The sequence below is a fragment of the Condylostylus longicornis genome, unplaced genomic scaffold (genome assembly GCF_029603195.1).
Source record: "Condylostylus longicornis isolate FDR11 unplaced genomic scaffold, ASM2960319v2 ptg000049l, whole genome shotgun sequence".
In the NCBI taxonomy this organism is placed as follows: domain Eukaryota; kingdom Metazoa; phylum Arthropoda; class Insecta; order Diptera; family Dolichopodidae; genus Condylostylus; species Condylostylus longicornis.
The window spans coordinates 8,445,023-8,464,779 of NW_026578018.1; the positions used below are offsets into that span (position 1 = coordinate 8,445,023).

The window sequence follows — 19,757 nt, forward strand, 5'->3', positions numbered from 1 at the left end:
TTATTAAAGTTTCGAGCCTTAATATTAGAGTCTTATAATTTTATTTTATTGACTTATTTTAATAATTATTTCAGACTTTCTTAGTATCTATTATTATTCAGAGAAATAAAGTGAATTTCTAGTAATAGCTTTGTAATTGGCAGACAGTTTTTTATTAAACAGTGTTTTTGGGAAAACTTGTAACCTGAGTTTATGAAATTGTCCTGTTTTATAGTAATGAATGTAAAAACCAACATGTATTAAATATTATTGGTATTACCGTTTATTAGTAATTAGAATACAGTTGCAAATATAGTACAGCTTCGGTGTTATGACGTGTGAAGAAATATTTCCACAACAATCTTACATTTAATTTAAAGTTTTTAAATATATATCAAGGCATAAGACGTAGAGATATGGGCAAACGAATTTCTCCCCTTCGACTACCACAGTTAGCCATGGCTTATTGTAACCTTAACATATCCCGCTTACACTACACTGGTTTCAAGCAAATACCAGGAGATATCGCTCAGGGATTTAAATGTGAGTTCCTCAACACTGAGAAAGCCCCGCCAAGTCAACTGCGCCATCAGCACCTGAGTATTAAGACAAAATTTTCTGCACTTATTTTGTAACAAAAATGTGGGCTATAAAAAGAAAGAAGAAAAATCATAGTAAAATTAAACAAAACCAAAACATTATCCTTTGAATTTTCATAATTTTTCGTTCGGTTTTATTTTATTTATTAATTACCCTATTAGCAATTTTGTTTTCCTTTCATTTCCAAGACTACATGTAATATTTTAATATGTCATAAATCATTAATGGTGAATAATGAAAATTGTAATTAGCGAATTGTATAGTTTAAAATTTATTTTGTCAAAAATTTCGAAAAAGTATTAAAGAAATAATCGAAAGACGATGAAAATTTAAAAGTGTTGAGTGAAAAAATGAGGATATTAAAATTGAATTTTGATGAAGAAAAATTCAGACTTACATTTTGTTAATATAAAATGGTTCCCCTTGAAATTATGAAATATTTTATTTTGTGCGAGAAAATCATGAAAAATATTCCAATTCCTATTATATGAGCTTACTGAAAATGTTTGTCGTTTCCGATTTTTTTTTAAATTCCTATTTTTCTTCACAAATTGATCAATTTATTCATTAAATTTAAATGAAAACTGCAAGAAATTTCCTTTCCTAGTTGAATATACAAAATCTCTATATTATAAGTAAATAAAATATAAAGAATTTAATAAAATAATTATCAACATCTTTGTTGGTTTAAATAATATTATCGTAAATTATAAATTCATATATGACATACTTCATTACAACCAAAGAAATTATTATGATTTTTGTATGAGAGAACGAACCAACAGGAGAATTCTCTTGTGAATAATAATAATTAATCTTTTTGTTTTCAAAATTCATTGATGTCGTTTTATATCTGTTATATTATTTACATAATATTATAATATATTCTTATAATATATAAATAATATTATATTTAACCTCAATATAGATATTATATTTTATAATTGAATATAAAAATAATATATAAATTGAACATTCCTTAAACAATATATTTAATATATTATATTATTAATAATGAGCTACATATATGAAATAATCAAGTATATACGAATGTACTTGTATACATAATAAATAATATAATAAACAAAATAGTATTATATTCATAATATTTTTATATCCTTGAATAATAAATTAAAAATTTAAACATAAAAAAACAAAAGGCAGAAAAATTACTGCACAAAAAAAAAGCAAAAATTACAATAATAAGAATAAATGATTATTATTACTGTTATATTATCGTTGCTTATATACACAAATAAAAGGAAAATAATATAATTAAATGGGATTTTAAAGTATCCTTGAAATTATTTTACAATTACAAAAAAAAAGAAGCAAAATATCAAAAAAAAAATTATTTATAAATTTTTAATTATTTAAAATCTGACTATATTTTAGCTGTTATACACTCTTATAACAAATTCGAATCAAGCCAATTAATATTGATATAGGGCAGCACATTTTCCTTAAACTAGTAAAATTTTAAAAATCTTGAATATAGGTACTTGCATTACTCTCTAATATCATACTATGTATTCAAATAGCATAAATTTAGGAGAGAAAGAGAAAGAGAATAGAAATAATATCTAATTTAAGTCCAAACAAAATAAATATTTTCGAAAATAAATTTTCCGGTCCTCCAGATAAGTGTAGAAATTTCATACGATGCAAAAAACATAAATGATAAACAGATGGAGAGTCAGCCAAATTGAAACTTATAAGCATATTCTTTTTTTCAAAAATTTGTTGTAGATGTGCTAAAATTATATATGTTTGTGTGTGTCAATGAAAGTTTTGTTTAATTTTCAAAAAATATTTTAAATATTTACATAGATTTTTGACAATTTTTTTTAATACAGTGCCACTATAGAAAAATATAATTATTGTGATATGCAAAAAAAAAAAACAAAAATTACCAATTAAAATAATCGAATAAAACATTGAAAATTTTTGTTTGAAGTTCAAATTTTGTGTTAATAATATAAAATGTAGATTTTTATATATAGTTATAAATTTACAATAAACTTATAAACTAAAGCATTTTAGTTCCACAGAAAAAAAGGAGAATTAAAGTAAAATAGAGTTGATCATGTCAACTCTGTAACACCCGTAGTAACTTGTTATCCTATGGGCGAACAAATATGCTCTACAGAACATTTAAGTTGTGCTCAACTATTGCATTCAACTGAAATTTGAAAATTTACTCGGAAAATAAGGAAAATAAATCACAGATAGGGGATTTTTTAACACATTTTTATAATAATGTCACATAACCATATTAACTACTGTAATTTCAATAGATTCTAAGTTATAACTAAAGAACTGTTGTGTGATAGCTACCACAAGGAATCAAAAAATTTCAACAACTTGAATATTATAACTTCAATCATTTTTAAAATATAGCAAAATGACTTTCGAAGTTGTAGGGTAGCTACCCGAACCACTGATTCGAGCTGAATTAGTTTATGAGTTATCATTCAGACCGACGGACGGAAAGACGAACGAAAAGACGGATAGATATGGTTAAATCGACTCAGAATTTGATGTTGATCGAAAACATATACTTATATGTATATTTCAAACTATTATTATTGATTTTTTCAGTTTTGTTTTAATTATGAAATTGCTGTGAATTAAACAACAGTTTGTTGAGAAAATTTGCTTAGATTTGCTTACTATTTCATTAAAGACTATTGTTGCAGTTGATGATTTTCTTTAAATTATTTATTTACATTATAAAATTCTAGAATATAAAATTTTCAAAAATAATTTCATATTACATAAAAATATTTTTTAATATAAGTACTTGAATTTTCTTTAATATGCAGAAATTTATAATAGTTTTGTATTTTTAATATTTTAATATTATTATAGGACTGATAGAAAAACCATATTTTGATGATGTTAGTCCAAGAAGTGTTACCACCATAGTCGATGATGCAGCCATTTTAAAATGTAAAGTTAAAAATAAAGGAAATCGGACGGTAAGTAAAAAATTATCAGATTTTAAAATTTTCTTAAAATAATTATAATTAGTTTTAAAAATAATCTATGATGGTCTTCTATAGGGCTAAAATCCTTATAGTTTGAAATCTGTAGGAGAATTTGTGATTAACATGAAATTTTATTGAAAAATATTTTTTTTCTTAACCAACTATAGAAGATATTTTATTTAACAATATCATAAAATATGTGTGTATTTTTTAATAAAATTCATAATAACAATGTTATTAATAATTCAGGATAAAAGGATCAAATAGAATATTTACAGTATTCAATGATTTGAAATATGAATTTTTTTGGATATTTTTTAATTTATTATACGCGTATTATTAAAAAAATACAACATACTCTCACATGTACGCCATAATTTTTCTCTATAAATGAAAATATTTTCAATTTAGATTTTATTTATTATAACCCTGTTATTAAGATTACTATAAAATAATTCCAAAAATATTGAACTAATTTTGTATATTTAATTTTGTAAAATTTTATATAATTTACAAGGAAAAAATAAAATTGGATTTATATTTAGAACACTCTTCCTATTAACATAACAAAATCTATATTGATTTGAATCTATAAAAAAAATCAGGAAAATAAACAGGATATTCGTGTATGTATTATAGTCCATCTATACAACTAGATATACATTTTTTTTTACTATAAAAATATATGGAAAAAAAGTTAATCTCAATTGGAAATTTGAATAATCATTAAATATCCTTAAATTTATTACTTAAATTTATATTATAATAATATGTATGTGTGTATAGATTGAGGGATAATATCATATCCTCATAAAAAAAAAATCAATCTCATAAAATTATAATATGGTGCCTTTTCTACTTTACGTAAATTTTGTATTTGGTATTTCGTTGTTCCTCGAAAAATTTTCTTTATTTCATATTGTATGTATGTATTTGTTTTGTATATACAAAACTTTCTCATTCTGATTAAACCACTTCAACGATATCTCCTTTATTTATATAACATTATTGATTCACTCTTTTCCAAAATTGATTCGTACTTAATCTTATTCGTATATTATGTAGCACAGTATAAAACTATTAAAAAATGTGTCGAGATAAAAAGGAAAAAAAAAACAAAAATTAAATCAAATAGAGTCCTGGAAATACTTTCATAAAACAGAAAAAAAAAAATTAAGGTTTTCTTTTTTGTAAAATATTCCTGTCCTGTAGCGTTTTCTATTTTTAAGTTAAATTCGAAATAAAAAATCAAGTTAAACCTTTACTATATTAAGGTAAACATAATATTTAACAGGCACTAATAATGAATCACTTGAAACTGGTAGGGTTTCAAGTTTAGTTAAAATATTTTGTTGTGTACCTTTGCCTCATTAATGTTCCTAAGAAATCCTTTATATAAATTTTATTTCTTGCAATTTGCAGAGCATAATTTTGTCACTCGCAGAGACATTATCATTTTTGCCAGCACTCAATCGAATCTATCTATGTAATCGATCGATTTTCAACAAATTCGTTTCGAATATAAATTGCTAGATTTACCTAATATCCCCGAAATGTTTGGTATATAAGGCCAAAAATAAAAATATTCTCTAATTTTACAAGATTTTAATTTAATAATGTTCCTATGAAATTCAGCATTTTATTTAGTGTCGACACATTTTAAATTTAGCACAGTTATAAACGAAATAAAAATGAGTTTAAACACATGCTCAATATTGAGTTAATATTTTTTTATTTTGTATTCCAAATAAACATAAGAGATTTTATTATGTTTTTTTTTTCTTTCCTTTTTCTTTCTCTCTTTCTAATGGTATAGTTATAGAAAGCTTGAACCAATATTCTAAGGTGCTTATTAAAACAAATTTTAACATTTATTGACCCAATTTCAAAATTTATGGGATTTTCTTCTTCCTAGATAAATATCCTGGAGTCATTTGGATTAAGGACAAAAGTACAATAGCAATATAAGGTTTACAGGAAAGAAAAAAAGTAAAAAAAAAAATAAACAAAAATAAAAACCCTTTTTGTTTTTATAAGTGTATTCTATCATTTTGAGTACATTGAAGCATCTGAATCCTACGTATTTGCGTGTAATTTTGATGTCCATATGTAAATTGTAAATGTTTGCGTAAATATATACAAACTATTTTACAAATATTATAATGTGAGTACTTAAACAAATACTCACATCTTTACTAAGTTCCCATGAAACGTTTTTTGTCATCTAGTATTGAATAAATGGCAGAGTTGAACGGAATGATTATGAGATGCGGATGTTTTAGACAAAGGGAGTGGAATGTTGTTGAAATGTTAAGCTTTCATGCGTTGACAATAAATTCTGAGAGGTAAGGTTGCACTTTCACCTCTAAATTAGAATATAAAATAATTGAATTCTACGCAAATTGAAATTGTTTATATTAGTACATATATACTTTCGTCAAATTTGAGATGACGGTTTGGAGTTGGAGTAAAAAACACAAAGAACAAATTAAAAAGGACCAATCAATCAGATGAAGAAGTTAAAATCAATTAATCAGAATTAAAGAGTCTAAGTGAAAAAGTCATAATCAAAGAGTCAGAAATATTTCTTGACTGTTTCTGTTGGATTCTGTAAAGTATTTAAAACAATTTTTAAATAAAACTCATAAGCATAGAGATAATTTCAACCAAATACTTACAGGTTTTGAAATTTAGAATTAAGCGCAAAATTTTAGAATCCTTTCCGTGGTATCATAACAAATTAATGATACACACTACAGTTACATGTGTATCATTATTTTGTTCTGATACTGCTACACATTTGTAAATGGTATACACACAACAAATATATTTAAAATTTATGTATAATAACAAGTATTCATGTATGTACATATGTATAAAAAATAAAAAAGTTGGGTCAAACCAATGATTTGTATTGTAGCACTTTTCCCTTCAACAAGTGAAAATTCTGCTTTTAAATACAGTCTATGTATAGCTATCACACTATTAAAATTATTTTCATTAATATACAAAACTATTTCTAGGACTGCATATATTTAGGATGACACATATATGCAGTCTTTGAAATAAAGCAAAAATTAATATAAAAAGGGGTTAACATAATGCTCGATTTTAAGGGTTAATTGTGTGAGTTAAGAAAAATAATTATATTTTTTAATTTCATGGAATTTACCGTTAGCTTTTTGCGTTTACAAAAATTTGGAAAAGTTTGCGGTTTCGGAAATATAAGGTGTCAAAAATTCAAATTTTACGAATTTCAAGAGGTGATATCTTGAGAGGGGGTGGAGATGGAAAAAAATTTTTTTCTAACGAAATGAACTATTTGTTAATGTCTAAAAGCTCCTAAAATTTCAAGCTTCTACAGTCTGGGGTCTAGAAGAAAAATGACATCAAAAATTTGGAAAAAAAGAACTTTAAATAACGGTAAATTTGAACGGCCATTTTGTTTTTCTTAAGTTGAACTATAGTATACCGCGCAAGGGGAAGCAAGCCACTGCCTTTCTGAGTTTGCAAAATTTCAAAAATGCTTATGGTTTCATTGCAACAAATATTTAAAAAAGGCCATTTTTAGGGTTTTGGGGGGGTATAACTTCTAGAGGGGGGGAGATAGTTGAAAATTTTGTTCTACGAAAATAAGTTTCTAGTGAAGATCTATGTACGTATTAAATTTCAGCTTTCTATCTTCAAAGGTGTAGAAGTTTTGTAAACAGACACACGGACAGACGGACGGACGGACGGACGGACGGTCGGACGGACGGACGGACGGACGGACGGACGGACGGACGGACGGACGGACGGACGGACGGACGGACGGACGGACGGACGGACGGACGGACAGAGTGAAACTAATAAGCACTTTTTTCAAAAAATTTTTTGGAAAAGTTCTAAAAAGAGGTGTTTATTCAGAACATTGTACAATATATTTTTATGGATACTAAAAATTGATTGGAAAAATTAGCCTTGATCCAATGAAAAGGGATTTTAAATAAAACAAAAAAAAAACAAAATGAAAAACAAAAACTAATCGAGAAAGAAAAAGAAAATAGCCTTCTTTAATTTCAAATTGTCAATAGTGTGGTTGACTGGATAAATAAAGTAATTTTTTAACATTGCGTACCTACAAACAATCTCACATGGAATGAATGTGAATATTCGTATTGATGAGCTCATATCATGTTGTGAATAAATAACGTGAAATGCATTATAGTTTTAGAGGATATCAAGGTAAATTAAGAATAATCCTTTTAATTTCACTGATATTATCGGAAAATGGAGAAAAATTGTGTTAGCACATTTTCAAAAGAAATTTTGTACATTAATAATATTATGTATAGTTAGACAAAGATCATTTAGCTAGTAATTAATATTACGTCTTAAATTTGAAAATTTTCAAATGGTTATTGTAGTTCATTGTGACAATAAATTTTTGCCAGAAAAAATTTACAACTTAAAGTTTGCTTCCCTTCATTAATATTGTTTTTATTTAGTTTTAGTCTTCTACTTTATTTCACTAAGTGTCATTTTAACAATAAAACAAAACTAAATTGTATTTGTTTATGTTCAATCTACATACTCATGTACATATATTGCACAATTTCTTTTTCTAATTTAGATCATATTTTTTTTTTTGTGGTACACACAATTTATAATTGAATGTGAAATATTCATATTTAGTTAGAATACATTTTAGAAATTGAACTTATTCATGTATAAACAGTTATGCAAACTAAAGTATTCAACCACAAATAAATTTGAATAGGTACAAGGTTGACAATATTATCATGAATAATGTTATACCACATAGGAGGGATATCATAATAAAAACTGATGATTTTACATTATCAACGTATGTATTTATTTTTATTGCACATAAAATTGTTTTGGGTTTATGTATGAAAGCGTTATAAATTTTTTATTTTGGGTATTATAAATTTATTCAAATTAGTTTTTACGTTAAGAATACGACAATTGATAGAAATTTTTGGAAGCAAATTCACGAAATTCTCTTACATTATTATTTGAAATATTGAATTCGAAATCAGTGGATGATAGAGTGGAACGTAAAGAATTTCTTTGAAAATTCTAGTCAATTCAATCCTGTAATAGTTATATCACGCGTAATAATAAGTAAAAACGTTTCAGTCGATCTACATGAATTATATCCTGCAACTTGTCTGCAAAGTTGGTTTTTAAAATATTTACAATATTAGCTTTCATAGTTGTATAGAAGTTACTCGATTCTTTCCAAAAATTATATAAAAACTTCGGGAATATGTCTGATCTATAATTGGGAAAACGATAGCAAAGTTTCATGAATTTGACTTTATTCTTTTTCTGAATATTTAAAATTAATTTTTGAAGTTGTACAGCAGCTATCTGAACCTATCAAACCATTTCACAAACAATTTTAAGAATATAATATTTGCTCTGTGATTCGACACACAATTTCCCAATTTCATACATATAGATATTAGCTTTTAAGGTTGTGTGGTAGATAACCGAATCCGTTGGCAAAATTGGTACAATTACAAAAAGGGTCCGTTTTTGGGAGAAAAGTAGCACTTTTAGTGGTGTTTGCGTTGTTCGTTTTTGAGTGTCTTAACCAATGAAGAATTTTACATTGAGCAAAAATATTATATATACATCATGTATAAAACATGCTTATACCGCAGAAGACTGCTTCAATAAACTCCATACCACAATTAATATACCTTTCATTGGGACATTGCCAAGTCATGTTCCTACTGATCTTCTTCAAATTTAGATTCTCATAATACTCTCGAATTTTTTGATATCTCAAATTTAGTTAAAAATTTTTTCATACTTAATATTAGAATTTCAACTATTTTTTAATTTTTCCTCTTTTAAAATCTCTAGAGTATAAATTATTATTATGATTATTATTATTACGCTTTGATAAATATGAGATTCAACATGAAGTAAATTTTCTATACAAAAATATAGAAAATTTCAAAAAAAAAAAAATCGCTTGAACAATTTTTTAAAAAGTAAACAACAAAATATCTTTGAATTCACGTTATTAAAATGAAATTTTTGAAATTTTAACATGAAAAATTATTTTGCAAAAAAATTATATAGAAAATTCAAGTTTAATTATTGCTTAAAAACTAAATATTTCATTATTATTATCTTGTAAAATTATTATAAAGGTCAAAATAATGTTATAGTTAAAAAATTTTTTGAAAATTGAACCTTCATACGATAAAAAAAATACATTGACATTGAAATTATCATTTTAGTCATTTCAATTCAGTCACATGAAATTTGGAGAATTCGAGAACTTTTAATAATTTCCCTATAAAAGGACGCAAGGAGGTATTATTTGTTGAGCTATTTATCGAATATAGAATTCGTATTGAAAGTGTGCTTGTTTTATGCTGCTTATAAAATTTTAGTTACTTCTTTGAATACTTTAGATAATATGTAAATTATTGCTATAGTTGTGTTCCTGGGCCATTTAAAAAGTCTTCAGTATCTGTTGAAGCTTTTCTGATTCAAACACGTGTTCAGAATTTGCTGTTAAAACTTTTCGCCAAAAAAAATCCATTTAAAAGGTATCAGTTTGAACCGAGTTTTAGAGATCTTTAACTCTAATTTTTCAAATTCACCCTCTTTTTCCTCAAAAGAAAAGTAGATACGTTCCACCTTGCCCATTCTTTTGCCACGATAAGAAAATTTAAACAACAACCAATTATTGTAGTCAAATTCAAATGTCCTTTGGTCCAGAATTCTAACAGAATTTTTTATTAGATTTCTGATTTGGTCCGGATTTCTAACAATATTCTAACAGAATTGGAAAACATAATGATATGTTGCGAACAAAATTAAACAACGGAAAATGAAGTATCACCAGTTCTTTCTGAAATTAAATTTTGTTAAAAATATTTAGTACCGTTCCATTGAATCTTAACATCTCTAATTTGGATAAAATAACGTTCAATGTCCTTTTTTATACCAATTTATTTTCAATTATATAACAGATCCTTTGAAAAATTTTAACCATTTATAATTGATCAATTATAACCAATCCTATTATATAATAATCCCTTTTTATTCACAAAATTTCCTTGGGTCAGCTGGAGAGTTAAAATATTATTAAGTTAATTAGGAATATATGATTTACTCCACCTGAACATATGCAATATAATAATATTAGATCTTAAATATAAAAACAAATTAAAAGAAATTCTCTGTTGGACCCAAACTTTTTTTTTAACAAAAATATCGAAAAATATTTTATTCAAAGTCTAATTCGTATTGGTTAGGGATAGGTTAATTTCAATAACAAGGAAATTATTATTGTATATGTATTTTTTTTGTTGTTTTACTAAATTCTATTCGAATTATTTGATTACACCTATTTTCCTGCATACATAATACATTTTAAGGATGAAAACAGAAAACATAGCTAGTTGGTATATAAAAAAATTCATTCATATATAAATATTTATAAAAAAAAAAAAAAAAATTTGTAGATTAGAAAATTATCCTCTAGGCTCAAAAGCCTAAAATTCAATAGGAAAAAAAAATAAAGTTAGGTCAAACCAATGGTTTGTATTGTAGCACTTTTCCCTTCAACAAGTGAAAATTCTGCTTTTAAATACAGTCTATGTATACCTATCACACTATAAAAATTATTTTCATTCATATACAAAACTATTACTAGGATTGCATATATTTAGGATGACGCATATATGCAGTCTTTGAAATAAAGCAAAAATTAACATAAAAAGGGGTTAACATTATGCTCGATTTTAAGGGTTAATTGTGTGAGTTAAGAAAAATAATTATATTTTTTAGTGTCACGAAATTTACCGTTAGCTTTTTGCGTTTATAAAAATTTGGAAAAGCTTGCGGTTTCGGAAATATAGGGTGTCAAAAATTCAAATTTTACGATTTTCAAGAGGTGATAACTTGAGAGGGGGTGGAGATGGAAAAAAAATTTCTTCTAACGAAATGAACTATTTGTTAATGTCTAAAAGCCCCTAAAATTTCAAAGTTCTAGAATATAGGATCTAAAAGAAAAACGACATCAAAAATTTGGAAAAAAAGGACTTTAGATAACGGTAAATTTCAACGGCCATTTTGTTTTTCTAAAGTTTAACTATAGTATACCGCGCTAGGGGAAGCAAGCCGCTGCCTTTCTGCGTTTGCAAAATTTCAAAAATACTTATGGTTTCATTGCAACAAATATTTAAAAAAGGCCATTTTTAGGGTTTTGGGGGGGTATAACTTCTAGAGGGGAGGAGATAGGTAAAAATTTTGTTCTACGGAAACAAGTTTCTAGTGAAGATTTATGTACGTATTAAATTTCAGCTTTTTATCTTCAAAGATGTAGAAGTTTTGTAAACAGACACACGGACAGACGGACGGACGGACGGACGGACGGACGGACGGACGGACGGACGGACGGACGGACGGACGGACAGAGTGAAACTAATAAGCACTTTTTTCAAAAAAATTTTTGGAAAAGTGCTAAAAAGGGGAAAAAAGGCGAAAAAATTCTATCTATTGTAAATAATTTATGAAATTTTTCAAAAATTTATATTTTCTATGCTAGACCTAGGTAATTTTTGTTTTCTTTTTTTATTTTCATTTTTAGTTTTTTGCTTACATATACAGGATATGGCAATATTTTTCTTCTATATAAGCAAGAAAAAATATGAAATTTTGTGCACACATGTTGTGCATGACCCGATAATATTATTCAAGTGGGATAATTATTATTATCAAACCTAGACGAACAAAAAATAATATAGGGGATCCTTTTTGTTTTTCACATTTTCTTCAGAATTATTGGTTCCACAAAATTTCTTTCAGAACTGAATCTTTTTATTATGCGTTTATTTATAACTCTAGAATTGTGAGTTAACTCTTTATTTATAAATTCTCATGCGGGTGACATTCGGGTAAGATTTTTAATATTTATGCTGAAACTGTAGTTAATTCTGAATGCTACAATTTTAAAAAGGCAGCCATAATATGAAATATAATAAAACTACGTAGCGAAATTTAGATTAAGCTTAAAACCTAAAAGTAAGGAATAATTTGAGAAACACAAACTCTGCAATCAAATATTTCAAAGGCAAGGGTTGTAAGAGAAAAATATCCCCTATTATTTTTTGTGAATATGTGGGTCCATTTCATCATTTTACTCTCGCATATATCATTGAATTTTAGACACCCTGTTATTTTATATATCTACTTTTAATTTATGATTTTTTTTCTTTTTTGTATATCTAAATATATTTTATTATATTTATAAATATTATATATACATATGTATATATTACGTAGGTATCTTGGATGAGAAAACATGATCTGCATATATTAACAACAAACATTTATACATATACTGGTGACCAAAGATTTTCTGTATTACATATACCAGATAGTGATGATTGGGATTTAAAAATTGAATATGCCCAACAGCGTGATAGCGGTATATATGAATGCCAAGTAAATACAGAACCAAAAATCAATTTAGCTGTATCACTTGATGTTTCAGGTAAGTGTTAAATTTGGTATTTTTTTTTTTGTGGGGGTTTTTAGAATTTTTTTTTTTCCCATATAGAATTTTTTCTATTAAATTTATAATCTTCTTGTTTTTGCCATCATATAAAAAATTGTGTTATAATATAAGGCATACATATAACATATTTTCATATTATATACGGTCATATCTGAATAAAAAAGAAACTTGTGGAAAATAGAAAAAGTATAGAAATACTAGCAAATTTAGTTCAAAATCATATAGATTTACCCCTATTGTATATGAACATAATTATATTTATGGGCATATTTTGGCCATACCTATAGTTAATTTTGTATAATATGAACAAGTATTCTCAATATTATTTTTGTTATCCATGGACATGTTAATTTGACATAAATTTTTTTTATTTATTTTTGCCTAATCATATAATTGATTTCATTATTGTTGTGGCTATACTCGTAGTATTCAGAAAATATTTATTATGATATCAATGTTGGATAACAAAAATATTATCAAAGGATATTATAGCTTATTATGATTATTATTATAAAATATAAGTATGTGTGTATGTATGTTAAATATTTTATACATATTTAAATTTATTGATTAGTTTATTATATAGAGAGTATTTATTGAATACATGGGAACATTTATTATGTAAATATTTCTCATCACTTTAAAAAAAATATTTTGTATTAAATTCATTATAGATATCTTTAAAGGAAATTGAAGATATTTTGACAAAAAATAGAATTAATTTGGTGCATAATAATTGAACTCTTAAATTTTTGGGCAAATTTTAAATGGCTATTATAATTATTGCAAATCATATCGTATATAATAGACTGATTTTATATCGTAATTTTTATAGTTTTGATAATTCAGAATTATAAAGGCTCTATTAGTACACAATAATTAATAACAGTTACTCCTCAGCTCATGTTAATGCTGAATTAAGCTTAAGAAAAATTTATTTGAAGTAACCAAGAAATTCTATCTCCTGAAATAATATTTGTCACAAAAAAACAAAAAGGGCTTATGAAATCTATAATATATTCTTTTCTAAAAAAAAAATTAAAATTTGCTATAAGTTGTAATTCTTTTGTTTCTTTTTTAATAATTTCAGCTGCTCGAGCTAAAATTCTTGGTACTACTGAAGTTTTCGTAAAACGAGATAGTACGATTTCCTTAGCATGTGCTGTAAATGTTCATGCTTCATCTATATTATGGTAAATATACATACTTATTTTATTTTATGGTAAATATACAAACATTATTTTATATTGCATAATTTCGAAGCTGTTATATAATATTATAAAAATATTATTCTTTATTACAAAATATTATTATATATAGGTATCATGGCAATAAAATAGTAAGTTTACATTCGACTCGTGGTGGTATTAATTTAGAAACAGAAAAAACTGAAACTGGAACAACAAGTAGATTAATGTTAACACGTGCAACATTTAAAGATTCTGGAAATTATACATGTGTACCAACTGCTGCTGTTCCAGCATCTGTACAAGTACATGTACTTAATGGTAATTATAATTATAATTTTTATAATATTTTTTTTTATACCTATTGGAATTTTGTAGAGTTTAATAATTATTTTATATATAAAGTTTATTATTCAATAACTTTAATAAATATTAAAATTTTCATACATAATAATTAAATTAATCAAATTAATAAGATTTACCAGTTGAACTCGATAGAACATATCTATAATATGCATTTATAGTGATTGTTAATTTTTGAAACATTTTCTAAGAAGTTGCCAAATAATTTCTTAAGAAAATTATTTTGCAGATCTTGTATTTTTAAGGAATTTTGTGATATGTTTTGAATTCAAACCACAAGTTGCAAAATCTTGGTCAATTACAAAATCAAATACAAATAATATTGCTCTAATTTATTTTAATTCCATTGTTTTTGCGGTTTTCTCAATAAATTAATTTTATCATTGTGTGCACTTTAAGATTACATCCAAATTTAGAAACAATTTTTGTTCAATGTACGCATTATGCCTCTTCTATATATATAATAAATTCATAAATAACTAAAAATATTTTGTAATTTATTGAATTTAAATTAAAATTTCACTTGCATTTTAATAAAACTTTTTACTCAAGTTTCTTACTGCAATAATAAATAACAATGTAAAATCAAAGTGCAAGCAATTTAATATTATGGTAAGGAATTTATTTCAATAAAATTCAGATCAAAAAAATTATAATAAAACAAAAAAAAAACAATATTATTAAAATTTTACAAATATTAAAATTGTTTACAAAATGTTTTTTTTTTTGAAATTTCATTAATTTTCAATATTATTCTTCTACTCACACAATATTTGAATACAAAATTATTTAGTCATCCTACACAAATTTGTAAAAAATAAAATTTATTTTAATTTAAATTGGAAAAAAATTTATTAAAGCAAAAAACAAAAAATTTAGTGAATTTATCCTATGAGAATTATAATAGATGTGGGGATAAGGAATTTATAAAATAAAAAAAAAGGATGCAAAACAGGTTAAAAAAGTCAATAAAAATTAAATAAGACTCCGAATTCTTCATACTTATAAATGAATAATATAAATATTTATAATATCAATATTAAAAGTAAATAGAAAAAAAAAATTGTATATTTTATCACATTATAATAATTTTTATGTAAATAGTAAAATACAGGGTGATTCTGAAAAATATACAACAATATATATCGTTAATTAGAAGGTCAAAAATGGGTAAATGGAATTTCCATTAAATAATCCGGTAATTATACTAATTCAAGTTGTTATTACCTATAAGTTCCGTTCAAAAATGGATAGTGAACAAACAGTTTTAAAAAGGCGTTGTAAGAAGCCTAAAATCAACGTGTTAGTTGATTTTTTATTTAATGTACTTTCGGAATACCAAGCATTCGAATTTAAGGAAAAATCAAATTTTTCCCATTTTTTACTTTGTTTTAGTTTCTAATAACACTATCATTTCGTACGAAATTTTTTGAAACTTTGAAATTTTTATACGTAATTTTGACCAGCTGCTTTAGCTTTAATTTGAATACTCAAACGTTAAAAAACTTTTTATGGTACAGGAGATATAACAAGGAATTCATTGCTATGTCAAAATATTAAAAACCGTAATTAAATGTAAAAAATCAAAAAAAAATTTCATTAATTTTTATTTTTAGATCGCAATAATCTCTTTAAAACCTCTAACCAATCGTATATTTTGTTGCATACTCTTTCAGAATCATCCTATATACATAATGTGAATATCAATGTAAACAACTCATGTAAATACTGAAAAAATTTTGCAATGATTTATTAACCAATGCAATTCATGTGTTATTAATGTATACATACTTGTATACTTTAATTAAATAAAATTTTTTTAATAAATTTATTACAAATTGCTTCTATTGTTATAACAATAAAAATAACAATCATAATAAAACTTTCAATCAATTTTATCACTTTTTATTTATATTATAATTAATTGATGATCAATAATTGTGACTTATTTATAATGTTAAAATTTATTTTTACCTCCTCAAATGATATTTTATTCTATTTTTTCTGTTCTTTCTTATAATTATATTATTTTTGACATAACAAATTATAACAAATGTTATTAAATTGATTTTAAACATTAAATCTGAAAAAAGGACATAAGTTAACTAATTTTTATTTCGTTAAATTTTAGGAAATGTTTAGAAGTAAATTAAAATTTCTTTAATAAAATTGCCGTTTTATTAAAATTAATTTATTCTAAATAATTTATAAGTCCAAAATTCAATGATTTTAGCTAATGCAATTACGCTTTTACGAATATTGTATTTTAGGAAATATAAAAATAAATAAAGCATGCCCCTAAAAATATGCAATTTTTATTAAAAAATTTTATAACTGATAAAATTAAGTGTTTTTCCAATATTTATAAGAAATTTTTTAAATTTTGAATTTTTGGGTTGATTAACTGTAAGATTTAAATAAATTATAACAGCTATCGGGTGCAAATTTTATATTAATTGAGCTTAATTAATTTTAAGTAAATAAAATGAGCAATAAAATCGTGTGACTTTTATTTCAGAAAATCTTGTATTTAAAATTATCAAATAAATATTATATAAATTAAATAATTAATTGTTAATAAATTTGTTTTATAAGCAGCAGTACAATCTGAAATTTCAAAACAACTGAATAATTTTTTAACTATAGCTAAATTTATAATACGTTATTCAAAGCTTGTTAAAAATTATTCTTAATCTTTATCAATTTATTATTATCTTTAATAAATTAATAATATTAAATTCTTTTATTTAAATTTAAAATAAAATTTTCAATATTATTATTTCTATTTATAAAATAGCTGAACATCCAGCTGCTATGCAAACAAGTTGTGGTATACCATTATCATCTTTATCCTCATTAGCGTATATAATAATAATTTTATCAATGTTAGCATGTCAACAGCTGATCATATCACAGACAGCGTCCGTTATTATGGATTTCATATATGATAGATACAATAGATGATAATGTCACATATATGACAAAATGAACAAAACAAACAAAACAAAACTGATATGAAATATAAAAAAATGTATAAATAAATTCATAAGGATAATAAATTATATCTGTATGTTCTTGATATTATTGTATAAATATATTATATAAATTTAAAATATATTATTCAAAATTATTTCAAACTCACTTCATTTTTTTTTATTACTTATTTTATAATTAATTTAAAATATATGTTTGTATATGACATTAATAAATGTATAAAAAATAATATAGAAGATTTTTAAGAAAACTAAAAAAATATTATAAAATCAAAAAACAAAAAAAATTAAATTTAAAAAAATTTTATGTGTTTATACACATGTAACTTATTATAACTATAGTATTTATAAAAAGAAAATGTTACATAATATATGGATGTATTTATAAAATTATAAAAATATATTGAATAGGTTAAAAAGTTTAATATGAAAATTACTATAAAATTATAAGAAGGCTAGGAATAATTTTGAAAATAATTTGTACATTAAAATTTATTTTTATTTCACCAAAATATTTTCAAATTTTACGAAAATGATAATATAATTAAAGAAATAAAATAGTTGTTGAGCTCGTTCATAATTTTAATTTGAGTTCATAGTCAATGTGCACTGCCGTGGTTAATATAAGGCCACCGTGTAAAGAGAGAGAAAGTCTCATAATTTTTGTGGTCAGTATTTTAATTTTGAAAACATTTTTTAAATAAAAATATTTTGAACTTCTATAAAAACTAAATTTGTATTAGATATTTAAAATTCTGTGTAATATGGAAAGGGATGAAAGGGATTATTTAAGAAATGTTACAATATGGATTTGTATTATTAAATGCTGAGTTAGTTATTTAATTGAAAATTAGCTCATAAAATTTAATTTTAAAAATTTTAAAATACAAAATAATTTTTATTTAACAAAATTTATTATTTCACTCTTTTGTACCTTTTCTCAATTTTAAAACTTTCTTACTAGTCTTAGTTAATTTTTGTCTTATTTTCAACTTTAATTTATTAAAAATAGGTAAGGTATCCATTATAAATAGAACATTAAGAAATGTTTATGTTCTGTTTACTTTTTTTGGTTTTACTATCTTAATATATTTCATTTTATTTAATAACGACAAATCTTATTCTTCTTCAATATTAACACTTCAATTGACAGATAACATGTAATGATTTTGGCATATGATTTTGTATGGGAATACCAAAAACATATTTTTAAATTTTAATTTTATTTTATGCTTCTTTATCATTACAGATTTTTTACAATTCTAAGAACTAATATCAAAATTAATTTTTTAAAAAAATTGCATACCCTCCGGCGATAATTCCTTTTCTGACCATTTATTAGATATTTTAAAAAGGTTTGACAAAAAAATGAAAATATCGATTATTTATGTCAATTTATTTGTTTTCTTTATTGAGTATAATGTATGTAAAATTGGTTTATAGAGTATAATAATCGCATTTTAATGGAAAAAAAATGTGTTTAAAATAATTATAATGTACGTATATAATTAATAGCAAATTTTTTACTTTATTATATTGGAAGAAAAAATCTGTAACAAATTGAGGGCAACAGTGATAATTTTAAATTTTTTTTAGATTCATTTCAAGGAATAATGTTTATCAAGGGCGATATTATAATTTTTCTTGTGTTTTCAGAGCTCGTTTTTATTATTACGGGATTACAGGATTCGTATATTTTTATTCTTTAAAATTGGCATCTTATATTAATTATCATAAATATAAAAAATATGTAAAACGTGCTCGAAACTACAAAATTTTAATTTATGTTTCTATACGTTTATTGTACTCTTTATTATACCTAATGTTAAATATAAAAATTTTCCGCAAAATAATATAGAAGACAGTCAATATTAAAATAAAATAAGCAAGAAAGTCCTCATATATTCAAATATAATTTTTTATTTCTAATTTATTACTATAAATAATGTGTGAATTTAAAAATCAAATTCAAAAATTTATTTACAAATTATTGAATTTATTCTCTATTTAATAAAATCTTTCATAAAAAATATATTTTAAAATTTCTTCTTATCTTATTTGATTTAAAATCTGAAATTGTATGAAATTTTAA

The 19,757-nt window shown here is 23.9% G+C and overlaps 1 protein-coding gene across 1 annotated transcript; it reads left to right on the forward strand.

The window, feature by feature from the left end:
- The first annotated feature begins 395 nt into the window (after positions 1–395).
- Positions 396–17,797, forward strand: LOC129611488 (zwei Ig domain protein zig-8-like). Its single transcript, XM_055524666.1, has 6 exons — positions 396–579; positions 3,451–3,560; positions 12,888–13,098; positions 14,213–14,315; positions 14,443–14,630; positions 17,470–17,797. Exons 1-6 carry the CDS (start codon positions 396–398, stop codon positions 17,634–17,636), a joined length of 963 nt encoding a protein of 320 aa, XP_055380641.1. The 3' UTR covers positions 17,637–17,797.
- The last annotated feature ends 1,960 nt before the right edge of the window (positions 17,798–19,757 follow it).